The following is a 25,010-nucleotide window of genomic DNA, read 5'->3' as shown; positions in this document are numbered from 1 at the left end:
CTTCTTTCCTTCTAATTCCTAATTCTAGTTTAGTTTCTTTTCTTATCTTTGCTTTCTTCTTCATCTTTTATTCTTTCTTATGCTTTTTTATCTTCTTATTTCTTCATATTTTGTTTTCTACTTTAAAGTCTCGTTAGTCTTCATCTCTCTGGATGCCTATTAGGATCGCATTGAGACAATTCGCTGATGATGCGGCTCTGTTTTATCCATCAATGGACTATCCATTGGTTCTAGTGGTCAACCTAATGCCATCAAAGTAAATCAACACCCAAAAACGAAGCGAAACGAGACGGAACAGACAATTGCAATAATCATTTGAGCCGCTCAGGCAACATTTTGAGTGTCTGCCGCACACCAAAAGAAGTTGCTGGCGGCAATGGGTGGCCAAGTGGGTGGTGGGTGCTCAATGGTGGGTCTTGTTGATGTTGAGAGGAGACTGCACCCGACACTTGGACTTGGCTTGTTCATTCATTTTGGGAGCAAGTTTTCACCATGCCCGCTCCAATGTGGAAAATGCAGACGCTGCACTTGCTTCACTGTATGTGTGTGTGTGTGTGTGTGTGTGTGTGTGGGGAAAAGTGGTAAAACAAGTCTGCAACACACTCACTCACTCACTCACTCAGAAGAAAAAAGAAGAAAAATTTAAGAAAACAACCAAAAGCATGTTGTGTGTTCGGCCTGTAAAAATTTTCATTTTCGTCTTCGTTGGTCTCGGCTTTTGGCTGCTGCTTCTGCTCGGTCGTTCGTTCGTTTTGGTCGTCTCGTTCGGTCGTTCGGCTCATGTTTTGGGGCCTCCATGGCATGCGGCATTATCAGGCGGCGGCAACTTCAGTCGCCATCGAACGCTCAGCGTGTGTGCCTCGTCTCGCAGCCGCCAACAGCAGCAGCAGCACCAGCAGCCGTAGAGTAGTTGGGAGACACATTAGTCAAACGGTTGACAAAGTGACAGATTGTCGCATTGACAGACGCAGTCAATAAGAAGTCGTTCAAGTTTTGCGCGCTCTTTTTTTTTTGTTGTTTTGTGGCAATTCGAGAATTGGTAACGGCTTTTGGCCACGTGCTGCTGCCGCTAACTGAATTGTTTGTTTATATTTTTCTTACTGTGTGTGTGTGTCTGTATCGGTGTGTGCCTGTGTGTGTGTGTGCATTGCTAAAGAAAACTCTGCAATTTTCATTTTTAATGTTGTTAAATTTTTTTGTTGTTTGTTGTTTTTGTGTGTCTTTGACTGGTTTTCAATGTTATTGCAATGCTCAATTGCATTTTGCATTATTTGCAATTTGATTTAGCGAAAGTTTTTCTTCTTCTTTTTGTTTTTTTTTTGATTTTCGATTTCGGTTTTTTCGTTTTGCCGGCATAACGAGTTTCTTTTGTTGCAGTTTATATTGAATATCCCAACCCCCTCAGCGCCTTTTCTGATGCTTTTTATGTGGCGCCCCTAATTAAACCGGTTAGACAATTTCTTTTGTTTTGTTAATAGTCAGTGAAATTTTTTGTTCAAGATGTCTAATTGAATATTATTGACAATCGTTATTTACTTCCTTCCCATGAGAAGAGAGAAAGGATTTTTGCAAATTGTTCAATTGCCCAAGATACATGCAACTATCTATAATTGGCAGTCTAAACTGAGGACATTTATTAACATATTAATTGTTTCTTGTTATGCAAATATGTTTGGCTAAATTTGTTTTCATAAGAGGATATAGAAGATTGTTGTTTAACTATAGATATGTGATTCAAATTATAATGTTCAGATAATTTGCTTTGATGAGTTGTTTTTTATATTTTTGATACCAAAATAGGGACAAAACCTATGTTTCTTCTTATAGAACTTAATTAGTGTGGCTGCATATTGCCAATGAAAAAATGCTAAAGGTTCACAAAATTTCTTCAGTGTTTAGATATCTCATGAAATGAGTATTACCAGCACTTTTTACTATTATATAAGGAAATACAGAAAGAGATTTTTAAACATTAAGAAGTTTTTATTAAAAACTCATTCAAATCGGTAGTTAGTTTTATCTGAATACATAGGATAAAGAATTTTCCAATTCACTATTCATTTTATTCATCTTATTAGGTCTAAGTCTTTATGAAAATCTAAAAATAATTCCATTTTGATTAAGTTTCATTGTCCAGACATTCTTAGACTTCATAAGATACCCTCGTATTTATTACGATATTATCCATTTTGTTTATTAAGCCAAAAAATGGTTGGCTTTTATATTGTTTGTCTGGCAAAAAGCAAAACCAAAATAAAGGAACGAAAAAAAAAACACTTTAAATTGGATTTTCATTTGATTTGATTAATACCAAAAATTAAATAAGGCATATACTTATGTATGTGTATGTGTGTGTGTGTGTGTGTGTGTGTGTGTATGCTTCTGCTATACATAAATGTATGGGTATTGGGGCATTTGTCAACTACAGTGACAAATAAGAGCAACAAAAGAAAAGCAAAAAAAAAAAAAAAGGAACAACAAAAAACCGAATGAAAATCTAAAATTTTTCAGCCCGCAGGCTCCCACTCACTCTGGTATTGCTATCTCTGTCGCTCTGTGTTTGTGTTTGTTCTTCAAAAGCAGCCAAAAAACAAAAACACGGAAAAAGGAAAATTCCGTACGGTCCTCAAGGCCGTATACCTTAACGATATACCCTATAACATCAAGTGATGTTTTCAGAATTCAACAATTACCATCAACTTTATTCCAAAACTAACACACTGGCGCCCACTAGCGGTGTCATATCCTGCTGATTTACAAATCTTTCAAAGCTTCCTCTCATTGGATTTTATTTTCAATATAAAATCGTTCTTGAAGACTAAAATTAAATTGAATTAAAGGGATAATATCCTGAATTAAAGTTTGAGAATGGGCAAGCTTTTTTTATACCTTAAGAAGAATTTATAGTAGGATTATTTCTTATTGGAGACAGAGTTAACAATTTTTACTTAAATTTTAATACGCCCTGTTGGCCCATTGAATGCTGGGTATGAAAAATGAGAAAAGAGAGAAAAAAAAATGAATGAAAATGTGCCGCAGTATTTGCGTTTGGCGATATTTTTCCGCTGTCGCTATTGTTGTTGGTGTGGTTGTTGTTGTTTCTGTTGTTGCTGTAGTTGTCGCTTTGTTGCGTCCCTCATTTTCTATCCCTCGAATTTCTGTTGTTGCACATGGCGCTCTTCTCCTGATGGCTTCATTCATTTGGCTGCCCTTGTCTCGTTGCTCCTCATGCCTTTGTTTATTTTCCTTGGGCTTGTCTGTTATTTCGCGTATTTTTTGTGTTTATTTCTTTTTTTTTCGTTTCGTTTGTTATTTTTATTTACATTTAGATGGAATTTTTAATTTTAATTTGATTTTGTATTTGCTTTTTTTGCACGTTTTTTTTCGAATGGTGAGGGGGGAAGCAACTTCTCTTTATAATGAAAGCCAATTGTTTGATGGCAATTATCCTTCGCTTATTGCTTCATTTTGAAATAATGCATTTCAACGCATGTAGATATACACAGACACACACATACACGCACGCACACACGTGAATATATTCATATATGCATATGTATGTATGTATATTCATATATGTATATACATATAAACGGAATGACTTTATTTGCATTTTTATTGGTGTACTCGAAGAGAAGCAGAATTTAATTGAAATCGATTTAATTGAAATGGGTAAGTGACATTAACTAATTTTAATTTATATTAAGTATTTTTTTTCATTATGTGTAAATACTCATATATTAACTGATTACTAGGATAAGATATACATATATGTATACATATATATATATGTTGTATATGCTTTTGCAAAGTCTTCATTTTATCTCTATTTGTTCTTGGTTGAAAATCAATTCATTATTTTTCTTCTCTGACAAATTGATACATCATTGTTTGGAAAGTCATCGATTATTTTTCGTCTCTAACAAATCATTAAATCCGCGATTAGAACATTATCGATTGTATTTCTTCTCTGACAGATCGATTTATTCTCATTTGGAGAGGCTTTGATTGTTTTTCACCTCTGACAGATCGTTAGATCCATGCTTGGAAGGTTATCGAATGTATTTCTTCTCTGATGGATGGATTCTAGCTTGTTTGAAAAGTTATCGATCTAATACTATGGTGTTCTTTGTGTGTAACCTATTTAATTATGTACCTATGGTTTATGGCTTCTAACTATGTGTTTGTACAGTATGTATATATGTATGTGTGTATGTTGTGTATGTTGTCCATTACATATGCATTGGAGTATTTAATCATTTTACAATGTATATTTTGGAATTTGGATTTTAGCATTGCATTTAATGGATATTAATTATTCATAATTAAAATATAAACTGATTTAATAACCGTCCCAGATGGCCATGGCAATAATGTTGTAAAAACAATTAAACGTACAATACAATAATCAAATAACATATCGCTTGATTCTGATGCCACATAAATTGTCAAATGTTTGGCAGCTTTGACACTTGACACACATACACATGCAAATAAATCTCTCTTACCCATTGCCACTTTTCATCTGCATCTATGTATGGAAATCTAAAATTTGTTTAAATAATTCAATAGCTGTATCAAATATTTTTGCATAGCTTCAGCTCAATCCAATTGCCAATTCATAGAAAATTAATTAACTAAAATTCATGTGGCAATTACATTCCATACAAACGCATATAATACAATAACAACAACAACAACAAAAAAACGAAAGTCTGTCTCGCTCTGTGATCAGTGATCACACTCTCTAAGCGGCCACGCCCCCAAAAAGAGTAAAAGAAATAACATAGCCATAAACACGCCAACAAAATCAACAGAGCATTAAAAATGCCTTTTAATTATCACGCGGCAAATCAAAAAAGTTCATCAAAAAGCGCAAAAATAAATGTAAAAAAAAGAAATATTCATAAAAATATTTATATGTAAATATTAAAATCCATAAATTGTCTTTATTATGCTCTAACGGCCAATGTGAATCCCTGTGAATGTATGTCTATATATAAATTTGAATGGGTAATTGAAATCTCTCACAAAATATATTTCATTTGACCACAAAGTCTTTGTTCATAAACGCAACTCAATGATTACATCAACTGAAAACTGTTTCTAAAGGCATTTTCATCTTTAAAATTCAAATTCTTGTATATATTTTTCCGCTTAGGTTTCTTACTTTCAGTGCCGGACTAGCCATTTAGCAGGTTTTCTATATCGTACGGGCCTTGTTCTATCAGAACTCTGTTACCAAATTTTTTGATCACTGAGACGATGATTCAATGTTTATTCATTTACCTAAAAATAGTTCTGAGCGAAATAAACAAATGGACAAATAGTTCATTTGAAAAATTCTGAAAGTTTTCAACTTAATATTTACTTACGTTATTTACTCGGGCCCAAAACAGCCTTAAACTACATAAATTTGGTATCAAACGAACGAGAAAAATTCCAGGAGTACGACCTCAGGTGCGTCTTGGCGATTTATTTCGTATTCGGGATTATAGCTAAAAGTTGCAATTTACGGCTAAAAGAAGCTGCCAAATTTTGAGATAGTGTTGCCAAATGCCAAATTTCGGACACTCGAATACGCGGGCTTTTTGAAACTTTTGTTCGCACTATTCTCAACAAACGAAAATATTGTTGAGTTTACCATATTTCTTGATTTTAAAGAACAATTATAGTTTAGAATACAATATTCGGCTACCAGAGCAGCCGAATATTCCTCAATTTTATAGTTCAGAGTAAAATATTTGGCTGCCAGGGCGGTCAAACAACGCGCCAAATAAAAAATAGCGTTTGCCAATACTGAAATCTAGCTTTCCCGATTTTTTCACTTTTCAACACTGAAATCTCGAGTTGCTTAAGTAAATATTTACCTCAAATTAGCATTATGACCCTGAAAACTTATGCTGGCTTAGTTCGGCCAATACCAGACAATCTACTACAAAAAATAGTGTAGAATGCTTTGAAGTAAAGTAAATCTTATCTATTCAAAATTACATTACTCTGTCCTATCTATATTACTGATTATGCAAATGATTCTATCTACACTCGGTCTATTATACATAGTATGAAGATTTAAATATAATCTCCGACTAGGGTAAGCAACTTTGTCGATTAAGAGACAGCACAAATTATGCTGACTTCAAGTGAGAAACCTCAGGGAATATCCTCAGCAGGATGCGAATCGGTGGTAATTCTAAGATATCAAAATTAGACCTGTTTTCTAGGTAAAATCGTTTCGTTTTTTGATTTCCTCTTAGGCAATTCTCAATTGAAAAGTATGAAATTTTTCAATTTGTTTTGCATGTTCATTCTGTCGCTTGCATTTGAATAAAACTAATAATATGTCATTTCAATGGCATTTCTAACTCCATTCCATTTGCATAATGTTATTGTAATCTGTGATCAAGAGGCAATCGAGTTTTTTCCCCGTTTATATCCATTGTCTATCTTCACTATCCTTCAGTTCACATAGTTTAGCTGATGTTTTTTCTTCTCACTTCATCAAATTGACTTGGCAAAGTCTGCTGTATGTATGTATTTGTCTATGTATATGTAGGTAAGCATATAGTTATGGTCGTAGGTGCCAGATATGTATGTATGTTTTGGATATGGCATAGTTAGATGGGCAACTAAATGCGCAAACACATGTTCCGAATAAAGTTATTGGGGAGCATGTGTGTGTGTGGGTATTGGTGTCTAATGTATGTATTTGCATCTATTAGTGTGCGTGTTATACATACATGAGACAAGATGAGCCAAGATAAGGTGAGATGGGGTGTGAAACGTCGAGGTAAAGTCAGGCAAAAACTATACAAAAAAGTTTTGGCTTTGGCTTTGCCTTTGGCCTATGGCAATAACAAGGCTTACACAAAAAGAAGGAAAAAAAGTTAAAGCCAGCTCCGACAGCTGCACTAATAAATATTTATAGATGTGTGAGTGTGTGTTTGTGTATGTGTACTTGTGTGTAAGTGTTTGAGTATGCGAGCCTGTGTAATTTTTCTATTTGCCATGAACAAGAACAACTATGCCAAAATGTGATGCAAAAAAGGTTTAAAAACCAAAAATAAAAAAACTATAAGAACAACTTTTTCTGTTTTTGCAAGTGCAAATGTACGAAGTTGCTATACACTTTCGACAAATAAATAATATAACCCTAACTGGAGAGGGAATAAAACAGAATGGTTTTACCTTTCTGTCAACTGATGCAATTAGTTTCTTCGTCATCTCGAAGTCATCTGATAGTAATCAGTTAGAAATGTTATCGATTGTTTTCCTTCTCAAAAATATTAGTTGATCTTTTGTTTTCACTCCATTTGTCTATCTATTATACACGTTTTTTACATTTCTATTTTTTATGTACTTATTATATCTGAAAAAGATGAAACGATGGCAAACAAATATTTAACTATTTTGCTTTAATTTGTTTGGAAAGGCCTTTTAGAATTTAGAATTCAGCAGCATATGCAGAATTCGTGTTCCAGATTTTTTGGTAGTTTTCAAATTCATATTCAGACTAAATAGCTTAGTGTAACACTTCCGTTTCCTGTCGTTCCCCCAGCTGTGTCTCTGTCTCTCTCTAGCCACTCACTTTGTCTGTTGTCGCACATAAGGGCCGGCATTTGATTAATGGTCTAGTGTGCACTTCTCGGTAGCTTGTCTATATCCCTCATTCTCTCCCTCTCTATCTCTATCTCTCTATCACTCTCTCTCTCTCGCTGTCTCTTTGCCGGGCTTTATGAGACATGAAAAAACCAAGCATTGGAAAAATGCGTGTTATTATTTAACGGTCCGCTTGACGAAGCCTTCGAGTAGCCGAAAAGTAGACTATGAGATACCCAACTAACGGCCTCGATGGCATATCTACTTCTCTCACTCTCTCTCACTCTCACTCTCCTGTGTGTGTGTGTGTGTGTATGTGTGATTCATTTCTCACATGTCTTGTGGCACGTTTTTCGTGCTCGCTGCTGATTAGTTTTGGGAATTTCCATTTCTCGCCTTGGCTGCCAAAACATTTTCACTTGAGCCTGGGCCACTCAAATGCTATCCCACCAATAACTCAACTCGGTCTAACTCACTTAGTCATTATTAAAATACATATATACCTAGTCCATACACACACACACACACACACACACATACATACGTTTAGCAATATACATTTGTATCTACAAAGATTTCTAAACATACATAAATTGCACATACGTCATGTTGGCTATGTGAAAGCAGAAAATATAATCCCAAAATCTCAAAGGCAAAAACGAAACCAATTGGGATTTTGTGTCTCCAAACAGATAATTGCTAAAGCATTACGATTAGCACAAAACCAAAGGACTGGGATTAAACTTTACTCTAGCCGAAGTTTAAACTTTCTTCAACTTATGTGGCATGGCATTTCTTCGATCAATGCGTTTCAATCAAAAAACAAAGTCAAGTCCTTAGTACTAAGTCGCTAAAGGTTTTGAAAGCTTAATGACTTATTACAGATATACTATCTTAACGCAGTAAGAAAAGGATCAAAAGATCAAAACACTCAAAACTTAAATTCAAAAGTCAAAGAATTTGTTCAAAAGACATACAAATTTTTCTATATTCGATTTTCATCGAATCCTTTTCTGAAGATCACAAGTGCGTTGAAAATTCCTCTGTTTAAGTCTATACCCTAAGGTGAAGTTGGCTTAAATACAACAAGTATCTGTGAAATATTCTCTCAATTTTTATGCCATTTTCTCATACTACTAATGCTGGACACAGTCGCCTATTGTGCCCCATGGCGGTATCAGCTATATTCTGGAAAACTCCGTAACTTTCATTTTGTTTGACTGAAGTTAGGACCCCAAATGCCATGCTCTACGCCCCATCCCGCATACCAGCCATTACCTATCCAATCAGAATGGCAATTGCCAATGGCAAAACGGTGTGAGATCGAAATTTTGTTGGTATGCAAATCAAATTAGACACACATACGCACAGAAGCTGAGCGTTTCATTTGGTTGCGAAAAGTTTCAACTCATTCCAACTAAGAGCGAGAGAGAGAGAGTGGAATGAGGAAGGGAGGCCCCTACCTTTTCACTATGCGTGTGTGTGTGAGTGTGTGTGTATTCGCTGGGTTCAGAGGCCTCAAAGGCCGGGATGCTTTTAATCAAAACAGCAACAACAAAAAGAAATGCGTACTAGGCCCGTAGTAGTAGCAGTTGTAGTAGCCCTAAGGCCAATTTAGTTTGATGCTTGTGCCAAGCAAAGAGCAGGGAAAGCTGGCCTGCATCATCGTGGCCCATGTTGGCGCCGTGTTGCCTGATTGCATATGGCCAACTATTGCCTGAGGGTAAGCTATGACTGTGTGTGTGTGTGTGTGTATACACGTAAAATTTTGTTGCAATTTTGTGTATCATAGGCGCAAATCTGTTGAAGAGGATGCTGCAACTATTACCCTAACGAGCAACAAGGTGTTTCAACTATTCCTCTCTATCCACTCGTTCTCAAGGCTCTTTTCCAGTGTTAAGTTAGTGTGCTTGTTCCTGCTTTTGTAAGTTCTTTTTTTTTGGCCATGGTAGTCAAAGTTTTTATGCCTTATCAGTGTCGCACGTTTTTATCATAAATTTCACACTCGGTATGCAAAATAAAAAAAAAACCAGAGGGTCGGGGCTAACTTCGACCACGTCAAAGTTTGTATACCCTTGCAACATTTTTGGTAACTCTTTCCTTACCTATAGCCATCAAAAGTGGAAAAACGTTTAAGCTAAAAAGGCTAATGTTTGCGAAAGAACGGCCTACATAGGAAATAACGGAGTTATTGATGAAAGTCACTGTTTTCCACCGATCGTTCCTATGTGAGCTATATGATATAGTTACCCGATCCTTATCAAATTTGGCACAATCATTAACAGATATATTAAACTAACAAATGTTTAATTTGAAAGCCATCGCGTCAAAAGTAACGAAGTTATTCACCAAAGTCACTGTTTTCGAAAGATCGTTCCTATGGGAGCTATATGATATAGTCACCCGATCTTGATCAAATTTGGCATAGTCGTTTATATGTGTAATTAACTCACCAATATTAAAATTCACGACAATAGCTCAGAAAATAACGAAGTTATTAAGAAAAGTCACTGTTCGTGACTTTGCCATTTGTATGGGAGCTATATGATATAGTGATCCGATCCGGCTGAATCCGAGATATACAACGCCTGCAGTATATACAAGCCTACATGCAAAATTTCAGCTCTGTAGCTCTTACGGTCTAGGAGGAGTTTGCGTTGATCCAGACGGACGGACGGACGGACGGACATGGCTATTTGAACTCGTCTCGTCGTGCTGATCAAGAATATATATACTTTATATGGTCGGAGATGCTTCCTTCTATGCGTTGCACACTTTTGACCAAAATTAATATACCCTTTTTGCAAGGGTATAAAAAACCAAAAGTTACACCCTCATTTCAGTGGCCATAAGTTGTAATAATAATAATAAAAGTAAATGAACAAAAAAAAAAGAAACAAGTAACCAAAAATCTCCTTTAAACTGACTGACTGGAACATAAAATTAACGGCCGTCAACGGATTTGAACCATTAAAAGTGCTTTACATGGCAACAGGAAACGATTGATAGCAGACATTGATTCCACTTATTTTCCACTTTTATGACTTTTTCCAATTTTTATTGGAATTTTCTGTGTGTGTGTGTGTGTGTGTGTGTGTGTCTTTGAGTCAATAATCAACTGAAGTTATGAGCTACTTTATGTGTTATCTCAATTGTTGCACTTTTCTGTTCTTACATATATTTAGCACAGTGGTGGCCAAATGAATAGAACACAATATTCTTGAACTTCGATTAGTCAGTCTCGACATAGTTAATAGCAATAATTGGCGAGCTTATATAACTTCGACTACTTCAAGGCTTAAAATCTAAAGTTGAAAGTTTGCTTTCTTCATGAATAACAAAAATATAATGCAAACCAAGACAAACGAAACGTTACAAAGAGAAAAATAGGTAAAATGTAAAGGGGAAAATTCAATTTTTAAACCTCAATCATAAATAATTGGACATATTTTCATCTCTTATTTAATAATTTTAAAAACGAAAAATATACATAATTTGGCTTAAAAACAAAAACTAATTAATGCAAAAATGCAGTTAGTAATTTCACTTGCAATCTAAAACGAAAAACAAGTTTTCAATTGGTATAATAAAATAATTTCACTTTTCAATTAAAGCGAAAAGAAAAACTGAGAAAATCGTAGGCCAAACCAAAAAACGCTAGCAAAACGATAATTGCAATCACGATGATGATGATGATGATGATAATGATGATGATGAGATGATGAGATGAGTTAAAGATGATGTTGTGGATGAGGATGAGCATGATGTGTTTGCATTGCTGCTAAAGTTTCATGGATAGAAGAGGCCGGGCATAGATATAATATCTATGCAATAAAAGCAACTGCAAAATTGCACTTTGAAGCGGCAAGCCAAGAGCAGAGAGAGAGAGAGAGAGAGAGAGAGAGAGAGAAAAAGTGGTAGAGAGAGATGAGGGAATGAGAGAAAATTAAAAATGGGGAGACAATAATGGCCAGCAAAAAAGCGGCAATTACTTATCTCTCCCTATCTCTCTCTGTTACACGCTTCCTTACTAGATATAAAAATCTCCCTTTCTGGTCTTGCTTAGCAAAATAATAAATTTTACTTGCCACATTTTCAATAAGCTCATTTTAAACCATTTTTGGATCATTTTTTAAGTCTTAAAGAATCTTTCAAAGAGTTTTCAAAAGTTATTTTAAAAAAGTTTTCTAATAACTGACTTATAGCCAATATTATGTTTGTTTTAGTAAATCTATAACTTAACAAAAGTTATGCTTAAATATGGAGACTCTCAAAAATTAGCCTAATGCTTCTTCACTCGTTTTGGTTAAAACTGTAAAATCTAAAAGAAAATATTATAATATGCATTAAATTCAAGCTGAGGGGAAATAACTGTCATTTTATACCACATTGGGGAGGTGATTGTTTTTTTTTTTTTTTGTATTTTGCCCTCGTTAGGGCGTAAAAAATATCATAGCATTTTATCGAGTGGCAGACAATAAACAAACCATTTCTTTTACGTCTGACACTTAAGAACAACTTTAACTTACTTTCGTTTCTGTTTTGTTCTGTTTTGTTTTTCTTTCAGTGGCAAACATTTTGGGGCAAAAGTTTTGAGGCAAGCAACACCCAAGAATAACAAGAACAAGAATAAAGAAAAAACCAAAAAAAAAAAAAACAACAACAACAAAAACAATAACAATAACAGCAAAAGCACAAGCAACAAAATTTACAAGCAAGTTGAAAGCATTGAAAACTTGCAACTGGTAGACACAGGATTAAAGGAAACGAAAGCCAAGGCAAACAGCGGCAACAACCCAAAAAGTGTTGCATACTTGGCAGCGTAACACACACATATATACACTCACCCAGGCACACACACACACACACACAAAGGCATTCACAGAGAGACAGACACACACACACACACACACACACAAGCGCAGACAAAGAACAGAGCGAAATACTTGCACACAAAGGGAATATAGAATACCGAAAACAGGACACAAAGCAAAACACAAAATACACGACGGCAACATGCCGTCGTTAGCAATAAATAAAACAGCACGCAAAGTTGCCAACACGTTCCAATTGCTGGCAATCGTTTTCTATTGCTGCTGTCAATTCCAAGTGCATGGCCAACATCAACAGCAGCAGCAGCAGCAACACTTAAAGTATCAGCAATTGCAATATCAAATGCAACAGCAATATGAATATCAACAGCAGCAACATTATCAGCAGCAATTTCAACAGCAACAACAGCAACAGCAGCAACAGCAACAGCAGCAGCAACAACAACTATCATCAGCAGTTGGAACACAGCAATCGCAGCCAGTGGAGCCAATCGAACTGTTGGCCACACAACCAACCCAGGTAAGAGTCCTATTTATGTATTTTCAACACTCTAACGCAATCAGTCAACAAATCAATAATATGGCCAATATATGACTACATAGAAAATGGCACACTTGGAATCCTTTGAACTAGAAATGTTGCACTTTTGTGGCTTGTGCTTCATTGCTTCATTGAATGCCAATAGTGTTCGATGACCAATGAGTAGCAAGAGTAAAGTTATGAATAAGAAACCAAAAGAAATCATTTCATTGCAATGGCCAATCCAGAGATCGTTAAAGCCTCAGATCCAATTTCATTTCATGATAATAACAAATCATTAAAAAACATTTGAACCATACTTTAATATTTAAATTTTTCATCTGATAATCTGGTAATTAATTAAATTTTCATTCTTTTGGCACAGCTGCCAGCTGAATGTGGCCAAAACTGGCTTAAAGGGCTTTCCTTATTCCTATCAGTCTTTTTCTTTGGCTTTGCTCTTTTCCCCCAGGGGGGAGGTTATTTTTTTTTTGTGTTGGTTTTTTTGTGTAAATTGAATTTGATTTTGCAATTTCACAGCTGTTTAAAATCACCCACCGACCTTCCAAACCATTGACCCACCGACGCGACGCCGTCGTTTCTTATAATTGCCAACTTTGTTGAGTATTCTTTTTTGTTTTCTTTTCGATTTCTTTATGTTGGCTCGGTCTCAGCCTCAAGCTCCAATAAGCTGATTAACTAAACGAAATGAAATCAGCAGTGAAATGGAAAGTGCCACGTTTACCTTTTTTGTTTTTTGTTTTTTTTTTTTGCTTTTTGGCCTTGCCTTTTGTCCAATTTGTGGCCCTTGGTAATTAATTTATTTTTGATAGATTTTTTAAGTAAGATTTAATTAGCAGCATATTGACTAACTTCCTTTCTCTCTCTCTCTTTCTCTCTCCTTCTTTTTGTATGCCAATTGGTTAAATAATTATTATTTAATGATGTTTTTATTGCTAAGTTCATAAAGCATACTTTCTAGGGCGAATTTCCTTTATTTGACATCCACCAATAATACTTTTTCTATTTATGGGCTCCTACATCTAACGATCTGTAATCACAGATACTATTCAAAAATTTCAAAATAATAGGCCATTATTTTTGATCAACTTAATGATCTAGTTTGAGACATTTGAAAAAATACTTTAGTTTTGAAATATTCTATACTAATTGGCCGGTTAATATAACACACGCTTTTTTGGCGAGTTGTCTTAGCGATTTTCTCTTTTTTTGGCTTTGTTTTGTCTTTGTTTACATCTTTTGTTCACTGGCGCTAACTTTTCATACTTAACAGCCCATACACCGTGCACCCTTCGCACCCTTTCGAACCCTTTTAGAGCTGCGTAACTATAACCAAAGCTTTTGTCATGACCAAAACAAAGCCCAAGCCATGCGAACCGAACTGAAGCGAACCGAAACCAACTTTGCCAGAGTCAGAGCAAAATGTGGCAGCATTTTGTAGATTTCAAGTCCCATAAATTTTAAGTGTCAATATATAAAACCGCATATGTGCGGCCAACGATGGGAATAAGGGAGAAAAAGAGAGAGAGAGAGAGAGAGGTGGGGTACATGTTTGGATAAGAAGAGGGCGCTGATGTGGGGTGGGATATGAAACAAGTCGAAATTCATAAATTCACAAATGGAAAAATAAAATAAAATGAAAACCGGCCCCAGGGCACTGAAAAAATATACATACATATATGTATATATGTATGTGCGATATATACGATATATCTTTCTCCCTATAAGGTATAGTACATATCTGTACATGCATATATAAATATATATATATATATGTATTTGAATGGGATTTTTGGTTTATAGTTTCGCGTTTCGTGTCTGTGGCCATGGGGCAGTGGCTAGCCAAGCTTCCTACATTGCTCTCTGCTCTGTGTCTTGCCCCATGTGGCTTTTATTTTATTGCAAAGTTAAAATAAAAAATAAAACATAGAGAGAGAGAGAGAGACAAAAGCACACTTTTGGGGCGTGCCAATGTTTGTACACTCTGGCCGAAAACCAAAAAATCTTTGACCGATTGCTCCAATCTGCCCCAACAATACCAACAACACCAAAAAATAGCGTGGACATGTCAAATTTACCCAACAGAAACAAATTTCAGAGCTTCTCTTTGTCGAGATCCTCAATTTGGACTATAAATGCGAAGACGCATGGTCATTCTTCTTTCTCCCAATGGACTGAAATGAGTGTAACTTTTAGGCAAGGGTATTAAAACCAAGAAGAAAACAGACAACAACAAAAAAAAAAAATAAACAAAATATATTGCACTAAAGTTGTTAAAAAGAAAACGGCAAAAAAATATTGTTGGAGAAATAAAACAGTGCTAGTCGAAGTAGAAGAAATTGCTGCCCCAACAACAACAGCAACGAAAAACGACATCAGCCAGAACAGCCACTAAAACTTTCTAGTTGCATGCCATAAACGAAAAGCAAAAAAAAAAACAAAAAAAAAACAAAAACTAAAGTAGATTGTAAAAAATGAAACAAATATAATTTTTTTTATATTTTTAGTTGCTATTAAACAATCAAATTTTAACAAGACATGGGTTTCAGAATCATTTCTTTGATCTGGTTGTTGATGATCTTGAAATGGAAACATTTAAATGCATAACAATGAAAATTTATGAACTTTTCTATAAAAAATCATCAATCACTTGGCTTTGGGGTATGAAATGCTGCCTCAACTGAGTAACTATTCATAAATACATAATTTCTCACCTGTCTCGCTGTCGCTGGCTCTTTCTCTTTCTCTGTTCTCTTTTCGTTTACCTTTTCGCTTGTGCGAAATTGTGCAATAACTTTCATGAAACTTATTACAAATGCCACTTAAATTAGCACAAACATTGCCATAAGCTAAAATACAGGCAACAATAATCAACAGAGAGAAGAGCAACAAATTTCATTTGTAAGTAATTAAAATATTTCACAAAATGCTTGCTAATTTACATAATTATTTACAACAAAACAGAACATAAAAAAAAAAACGAAAAACGCGGAAAAGTAAGCAGAATTCCTGTTAACTCTTTTGTTGCATACTTATTTCGGGCGAATAACGAGTGGTAGAGGAATAGAAGGGATGCCTGTCTGAAGAGAAACCCGTTTAGTCGTCTTTGTTGTTGTTGTTGTTGTCAGTCACTGGTAAAGCTGAAAATCGCTAAAGATTAATGATGCAAAAAATTGAGCATCATTAAAGAAAGTGAAAATGGAATTAAGTGCAAAGCACACAAACGACGATGATGCCGATGCCGATGCCGATGACTCTGACGCGGATGCGGATGCGGACACACAAACGCTGATGAAGGAGCTTGGCAAAGATGAGTGGGGCTGTGGCGGTGGATGTGGCTGGCGAGAACAACACGACAACATAACGATGACGACGGTGACGACGGCATCGCAGGCGAAGACAACATTGAAGAAAAGCAAAAACCGCATTACGAAAGCAAAAAGGCCATAAGGGAGACAAGAGAAAAGGCGGAATACGTGCAACACGCAAAGCGGAAGAATATGGGCGGTATAAAACTTAACTACAATAAGAGCAAGGCCAAAAACGAGCTGACAACAACAACAGCAACAGCAGCAGCAACATCAACATCAACACCAACACCAACAACAATAATAATATTGCTGCCACATATTCAGGCGGTTTGCTGCCGAAAGACCGTGTAAAAGAGGTCTATCTATGTAACATGTAGCAAGTAGTTAGGCCAAGTGCCATGTACGTGCAACGGAAACGGAAATGGCAATGCCGCCACCATTACCATCCAGCTCTATCCCCTGTTTTTGGGTACCCTCTTTTCGGGTAGTTAAGTACAACAGCCATCAATAGAAGCAGATATAAACAAGTCGCAATTAAAGTTCACTGAACTTGCATTCAATTATTACCAACAAAATGTTCAAAGAGTAAGACGAATTATGATAGAAGCAACCTTTTTAATAAAATTTCAAAAAATCCCTTTGGAAACATTTCAATCCCAAAGTTTTGTGTCTAGCAGTTGACTCCTGTCATGCCAAAAACTCTATTCATTTGACAACATTAAGCACATGTTTGTGTTTGTAGAATTTTCTACACTTAATATATATTTTCTAATTTTAAAATATATATATTCTGCGATCTGAGATTCCTAAAGTCATACGGATTGATTTTATAAACGTTTTCTTAAAAGTTTTATAGCTAAGACGTTTTTTTTTTTTTTTTTTTGTATGTAAGTATATTTAAAATCTGTCCATTGTAGGACAATAATTAAATTTGTTGACAAACATAGTACATTACATTGAAATACAATCAAATGAAAGGCCGCTACAGGATTTGTTGATTTGGGGTCATCACTCTTCACTGCCCGAAATTAAGGAGGTGCGGCTAGCACTACCAATTGTGGTCCGTCTGGAAGGGGAGGTCAAGGGGATGCAACCTCTTCAGCCTGCGAAGACAATGATCGTCTGTTGGGTCAGCTGCAAGCCTGTTGGTGTGACTGGTGAGTCTGCCGAGGTGGCGGACCCCATATCTGGGAATCTCCCTGTGAACTGATGGGATATTCAAGTCCCTATGCAGGACTGAGTTTCGGACGTAGAACGGGGCGCACAACAGTTTGCGCAGAAGCTTGTTTTGAAATCTTTGCAGGATTTCAACGTTGGAATGGCTTGCTGTGCCCCATAGCTGAATGCCGTATGTCCAAATGGGCTTCAGTATAGCGTTATACAGCAGCACCTTGTTTGATATGCTGAGCTGCGATCTGTGACCGATATAGCTAAGACGTGACATTCAAAAGTATTATAAAATTTGTACATGAATTTCTTGATTTTACCTGGATGGTTTCTGAAAAATAGATTTGAACTTATTTTGTAAACTTTTCTAAATTTTTTAACCACTGAACTTAAGCATTCAGAATGTTCTTGCTTATTCTGAGTATTATTAAACTTAGCGGGTGCACTCTGCGTATACGTTATTATAGAATGACAAAGCTATGCTCAATATGGACTTTATCAATAGCAGATCTACTAAACATTATAGCAGAAAAAATATATGTACATTTTGTTAGTTAGTTTAGAGGGGGAATCATTCTTGGAAATCGAAATTACAATTTTCGAATTCTTGTAGTAAATGAAAATTTATGCTCTGGCAATGTTAAAACTTGGTCATGCAAGTGAATGAGAGAGAGAGAGAGTGGGGAGATGAGTGGGCGGAGGGGAAGAGAAGAATGGCAATATATGTTTATGCGGAGGCCAAGTATGCTGAATAACTGCTATAGTCTGCTGCTAAAACCGGATGGACTGAAAAACGACGTACGGACAGATGAATGGAAAGGGAAACTTGAAACCATCCTAGCCCAAGTCCATTTTGACGGCCATGGCAAAGGGAGAAGAGCTTGAAGTCGTCGCTTTTTTTTCTCTCTTTTTTTTACATGCTAAGCCGAAAATAATTAGCGAGTTGCATTTACAAGTTTCCGGTGAAAGAACGTTTTACGCCTCTTTAGCATGCCAGGTCCCGACTACAGAACGCAACGGGTTGGCAAGGGCAGAACTCTGCTTAACGGAGATTACCACCAGCTATGAGGCTTGATGTATTAATGAACCACGCCCAACTGGAAAAGTCGGGTTGGGTTGGGTTGGGTCGAGTTGGGTTGGCGTCGTTCTGGGAGATTTTGTAGTCATAATTGCCAAGCAGCCACCAAGCCCCACAAGGATCCTTCTTGTAAAACTACAGAGTGAGATGAGAATATCTTTTGATAAACTTTGGCATAACTATTTCAATTTGCATGCTGAAACCATGGCAAAAAGGGCAAAACTGAATGTTATATGGCCTCAATATGAGGCAGGACAAACAAAATGATTAAACATTCAAATTAAGAGTCATAATAGTAAAAACGCAAACGCAATTTGTTAAGGGTTAGAAAATATTTTGTTTAATTGCAAGTGAAGAGATGGTGGACACCCTTTTCCTTTCGCCATTTCGTCAGAAAAGTCAGCAAAAACAGGATTTCTTTTTGTTACGAAATACCAAAACTGGCTGCTGGCATGTGATAAGCCCGCTACTCAAAAGTGGCCTTTACAACAACAACAAAAACGAAGAAGACAACAACTAAATTGCAGATACTACTGTTAGTTGTGTAGCAACTCAACCCAACCCAACCCAAGTACTGGGATTAACTCTATAAAATGTGACAGTTCGTGTTGCAACTGAGTTGCAGCTAACGTAGCTATTTAGTCAAATATGTCAAGTCTCATTCAACAGGATGGTAACAGGAATTCATCTTGAGTAGCCATGACAAAAAATATCAACTATACGAAACTTTGATGCCCTTACAATATTGACTTTTAGTCAAAATATTACAAGAAGACATATATTTTTCTATAACCAAACTGATTTTAAAAAGTTTATTGTAGAGTATTTGAATCAAGCCATGTGGAAAATGTAATAACCAAGCTCGTTATTTGTTATATATTATATTTTTTTTTTGCTTCTCCCTTTTGTCTGAGTTTTTGAATGGGCGCATTGCATAATTAACGCATTTCCGTTGCATTTGAATGAGAGAAGGAGACAGAGAGAGATTGGGGGATTCAGTTGCCAAACAACTCCAAGCAACCAGCGACATCCTCTGCTCTGTCCAATGCTCTTACCATTTTATGCCCGTCCAGTGCATTCTTTTGCAATTGCGTTGTACGTGGAACCGCATCCTTCATAGCCTTTTGCTTCTGCTTGGCCAAATCCAGTTGAATGCTGAACATTTGTGAAGTGGCTTGTTAAGTTTACGCTGCTGACCAACAACGACGACGACGACGACGACGACGAAGACATTGATGGTGGATACGGATACAATAAACCGTCCCGGCAAGCAATTGAGCAGCTTTTATTGTGCATTCAGACAGAGAGAGAGATGGCAATGGTTATCAGAGAGAGAGAGATGGCAATGGTTACCTGAATAGAGATAGACAAACGATCAGAATATCAAGTTTCAACAAAATGGCAAGCAAATGATGAAAAGAAAAATGATTTTAATATAAGACATTTTGTTAGAATGGTTAACAAAAGCGGTTAGAAAACTATTATTCTATACAAAAAGCCAACGAGATGGAGGTTAACTGACAGACAGGAGAGTTAGATACATCAACAACTATTTTTTTTTTTCATTTTCTATATAAACGAAACCAATGCCAACTAAAAAAATTCAACTCTAAAAGATTAAGTCTTTTTATAATTTTGAAATTGTCGTCAAGGTTAAAGTTAACTATTTGGCCCTTGTTTGATTGATTGTTTCCATGAAAGTTATACGATAGTTGAAATGGTCCTGAAGGTTGATAACTTAGTGGTGGTTCATAATCGATATCTCAACATTTAAACCGATAACGAGTTTAGCCGCACTAAAACAATTGAGTCTGACAATATAATTTAAAGAATTGTTAGAGAGACTGCTAACGATTGAGTCATTGACAAGAATTTAAAATGTTGTATGGAAAGGTTGATAGCTTAATGATGGTTCATAATCGATATTTCAACATTTAAATCGATAACGAGCCGCACTAAAACATGTGAGTCTGGCAATATAATTTGAAGAATTGCTAGACTGCTAACGATTGAGTCATTGACATGCATTCAAAATGTTGTATGGGAAAACTAACTTGGCTAATTAAATTTTAATGCAAATATTTTTTTTCGCTTTAGACCAACCACAGACGTAACAAAACCGCAGCAAAAAAAAAAAAAAAAAAACAACTAAACCGAATTTACGTAACGAAACCCACAAAATTTTCCAACTGGTCCGCAAACAATAAAACGCAAATTAGTTAAATGAAATGTGTTACTTTTTTTATTATTTGTATATAGAATTTGACTTTAACTCTTTTGTGCAAATGCAATTCTCTTAAGCGCTCATTTAAATGTTTAAATGTTGGTTGAACCATTTGTTGTTGATTCTGATGTTGTTGTTGTTGTTGTTGTTGTTGCTATTATTGGCCCTATGGGACGTATGGCAAGCATGTCTTGTTCGCAGGCCATTACACACACATCTATATATATAAATGCTACAGTATATATACAAACATATATGTATATAAATGGTATTTCTGTATGTTCGTATCGGTTGAAAAGCTGCCAATATACAGAGTCAATTCGATTGCATACGCTCCGCTTGCGCGACAAGAGCGCAAAAATGCAAATATTTACAAATATGAGAACGAGACCAGCAAATGCTCCAATGCATAGAGGAGACTGGTTCCGGGCCGGAGTTGGTTGCCCCAAGGGGGTGTTACAACTGGAGGGTAGTGCTTGAAATACAATATCATATACTGGTCATTGTGTGGGTGGGTGTGCATGTGTGCATGTGTGCATGTGTGTGTGTGTGGCAGATTGGCGCTGTTATCGATGGGTTGCGGCCAAATGAATTATATTGTCAGTCAACATTTAGTTCAATTCACAATTTAGTTACAGTGAAACCTCGATATAACGAACTTCGTTATAACGAAAAACCCAATATAACGAATTTTTTGTTAAGTCCCTTGAAAGGACTAAGGTTTTACATTTCAGTACCTATAGCGAATCAATAGATATAACGAATAATTTTGCGATCCCCCTCAGATTCGTTATATCGAGGTTTCACTGTATCTCCAACTCTTTTCTGTTTATATATGTATATGTATGTATGTACATGCATATATAGAAAGAGAGAAAATTCTATTTGATTTGCATGTTATTAAACAAAAAAATATGACGAAAATAGACAAAAATTTTCCCTTACTTTCTAAAACAAGTATAAAATTTCACAATTTTATGGTTCCTACACAATGTACATAAAAATGAAATTTATAAAATAAAATAATTCTCTCTCTCTGGCATGCCTTTTAGTTAAGTAGGTATCGATGAGAGAATTGCATAATAGCCTAAACGAGTAAAGATCTGACAACTCACTTTACTCTTTTCACAGTGTTCATACAACAAAGTATATTCAATATTTGAAAACGGAATACTTTTGACTAAGCTATATCCTTGTCAGAAAACCCTGTTACTTTCCAGTTGTTTTCATCCTAACCCCAATATGGAATTGCTAAACAAAGGTTTATAAAAAATTTACGAAAAAATAAATAATATTAAGCCTAAAACCATTCTGCCGAGCAGTCCATATAGCCATGTTTTTATCGTCTAATTGAAATTAACTGAACGACTTATCTGATCGGACCACTTTAATAGAGGTCTGCATGAATGTATTCACTTCAAACACCGCAGTACTGTACAGTAGTTAAGTGTTCTTAAAAAAAAATGTACTCATTCTTTGCTGTACAGTATATTCGAGTAGCTAGAAGAAGGGAGCACAGTACACCACTGGTACAGTGAATATGTGTTCTCATTCATCTGTAAAAATGAGTATAATATTCCATATAGCGCAGACTTTGATGTTCTGAGTTGGTGGAAAAACAACAAACAGCAATTTCCCTTACTTTTTAAGATTGCTTGCAAATTATTAGCCGAGCTGTCATCAGAAAGAGCTTTCTCTTAATAATTATAAACGCTGTAAAATCGCAACCACAGATGACAGGTGAATAAGATTATGTTCTTGCACTCAAATGTAAAAGTTTTATTTATAAGTTATTCTGTGAAATTAATTTGTAATAATAACAGCTATATTGGCTATCTTTTTCTTGCATATGGCATTCTGATTTTTTTTCTTTATTTTCTTTATTTTGATTTATTTTTGTATGCTTTCATTAAATTTTGCTTGCAACAAGCAAATAATCTTAACTCACTGTACAGTAAGTGAAGTGTACACTAATATAGTGTACCATAAATATAGTGTGTACCCAATTTTAGTGTACCCATTAAATGCTGTACAACATGAAAGTGAGTAAAAAGTGTAGCTGTCGATTCAAAAAATTTGTACAGTATTCACTTGCACCCATTTCAAAACTGCACAGAAAAAAGGTGTACACGTTTTTAGAATAAATGATTTATTTGCCCTTTTGGATGCATTCAAGCAGATGTCTACACTAAAAGATATGTCTGCCATAAAAACCACTGATAAAAAGGTCTAAGTAATTAAGAAATATCTCAGTAAAAATGTAGAGAAATCTTATTACAGTAAGCTAAGTAAGAATATTATGATATACAACTATATTTGGAAATCGAAACTTTAACCATTTTTAAATGGGTCCCGCCCAATGCTCGTTTCTTTCTTGTTTCAAATTATTTTTTTCTTCGAAACTCTTTTGGCCTTAGATATATAGGTATATGTCTAATAGAGATTTGATTGAATATTTATGACCGAATTGTCATTGAATAGGGAAGCCGGCTTGAAGGACCAAAATGAACAGGGATTCCGGGAGAAGGGAAATAACCCAATCATCATTCGTTGAATTCAAAATATGAACTGATTTTGAAGAACAATTGTCGCCTCGAGTCTAGGTCTTTGTTAATTATTTAAATATTAATTATTTTAATATTAATAATATATTCACACAAATATTCTGTGGTATCAATAATATTGGTTTTATTTTTAGTGTTGAATGATCATTTATTGTTTGGAGTGAAATTTTTATCATTTATTCCTTCTATTAACATAAAGTTTTTTTCATTTTCTATATAGCCAAACTTTAATTGTCAACTTTACTTTAGTTAGTACTTAGCAGATTTGACGAAAGTTTTATATTTGAACATTACATTTGGTTGATTGATACATTATTCTCGCATTGAATCATCGAATCGGATAGTCAGATATCAATGAAATGCGCTGAAAAATGTCAAACGATGCGAAGAGAATAAATCAATTTTGTATTGAATCAATATTGGAGGCCATAATCTATGGATATCTGATAGTTTGAAGTGATTTACCATTTCATTTCAGAAAATATAAATGTGGGTAATTATAAAAATTAATCAATGCACATGATGATGTGTGTCTGTGTCTGTGTTTGTGCGTGTTTCTATAAAGTTTGTCCATGTGTGTGTGTGTGTTGCCTCTGTTTGCATTTGTATTTATAATGTGATACTTGCATGTCGGCATTTTGTCTTGTAATTAAATTTCCTGTTGCAACAAATGAGACCAACGGCGAACACGGAGAAGAAATATACCAACCAAAGTGAATTGCACCCACTTAACTATACACACACACACACACACACGTCTTTGGCGGCGTACTCAGTTGGCTACTTGTGTATTGGATGAACCATTGAATCAAGTGCCCCAGAGTGCGAATAGCGTAAAATAAACTTGTATAGATAACCATAAAAAAAGTCTAGGCATAGGAATAGCTTTTATACAATTTCTCTTTGTCTGCCCGTCTGTCTGTTTGTTTGTCTCTTGCTCAAGAGACGTAAATATCGCTCATACGCCTCGTAAACTGTTTAAAACTGCATGACAGTTGACTTCACTTGACTGCGAAAAGGTGTTCAAGTAAAAATCTTTACTTGCGTATGCCAAGATAGCACGACTAAAGGGGCAGGAGGCCACGTAGGTTATGGGTGATGGGGTCATGTCAAGAAGGCAAAGTTCAAGCGTTGTTGTCTGGTTGAGCATGGGGGTTAAACTATACATATATACTATAGCATGTATGTATGTGGGGCCAATTCAATGTGCATAGAAAATGGCCAACTTATTCAAGATTACATTTCATAGTCAGACTGGCCTATCCGGTTTGAATTATTGAGTGAATGAACAATTTGTCAGGTAGAATGGGTCACAATTATCTGTCTGTGTGTGTGTGTGTATTGATATGTGTGTGTATGTGTGTGTATCTGTACTTGTAAGTCTGCGTGTGTGCCTTTCTATGGTTAAGTGGTCAAGGTGTAATGAAGCGATTGCCAATTGCAGTTACTAGTTAGCCCATTTGGGTCATCAATAAATCATATTACCTTTGCAAAAGTCTTACCAATAGTCAATAATATGTATATGTATATAGGTATGTTTATTGATACATTCAAATCTTTATCTATATAAAAGGAAAAAACCTAAACTAATTAGCCCCCCTAATAGTTAGTTAGATTCACTTGACGATTGAAGCTGATCGTTTCTGTTTGAACCATTTCAATTAGTATTCAGTTTCTAACAAAACATTTCATGG

At 35.5% G+C, this 25,010-nt stretch overlaps 1 protein-coding gene across 1 annotated transcript in view; it reads left to right on the top strand.

Moving 5' to 3' along the window:
- Positions 1–12,472: 12,472 nt before the first annotated feature.
- Positions 12,473–25,010, top strand: part of LOC6644623 (serine-rich adhesin for platelets) — a 53,856-nt gene continuing 41,318 nt past the window's right edge. Inside the window, exon 1 of the mRNA XM_002067436.4 lies at positions 12,473–12,951. Within this exon, the coding sequence (XP_002067472.2) occupies positions 12,616–12,951 (336 nt within the window). The 5' untranslated portion in view covers positions 12,473–12,615. The remainder of the gene's footprint in view (positions 12,952–25,010) is intronic.

Source organism: Drosophila willistoni (assembly GCF_018902025.1).
Source record: "Drosophila willistoni isolate 14030-0811.24 chromosome XL unlocalized genomic scaffold, UCI_dwil_1.1 Seg142, whole genome shotgun sequence".
NCBI classification, from domain to species: Eukaryota; Metazoa; Arthropoda; class Insecta; order Diptera; family Drosophilidae; genus Drosophila; species Drosophila willistoni.
Note: the sequence above shows the minus strand (reverse complement) of the source record. Positions and strands in the feature narration are given on the sequence as shown.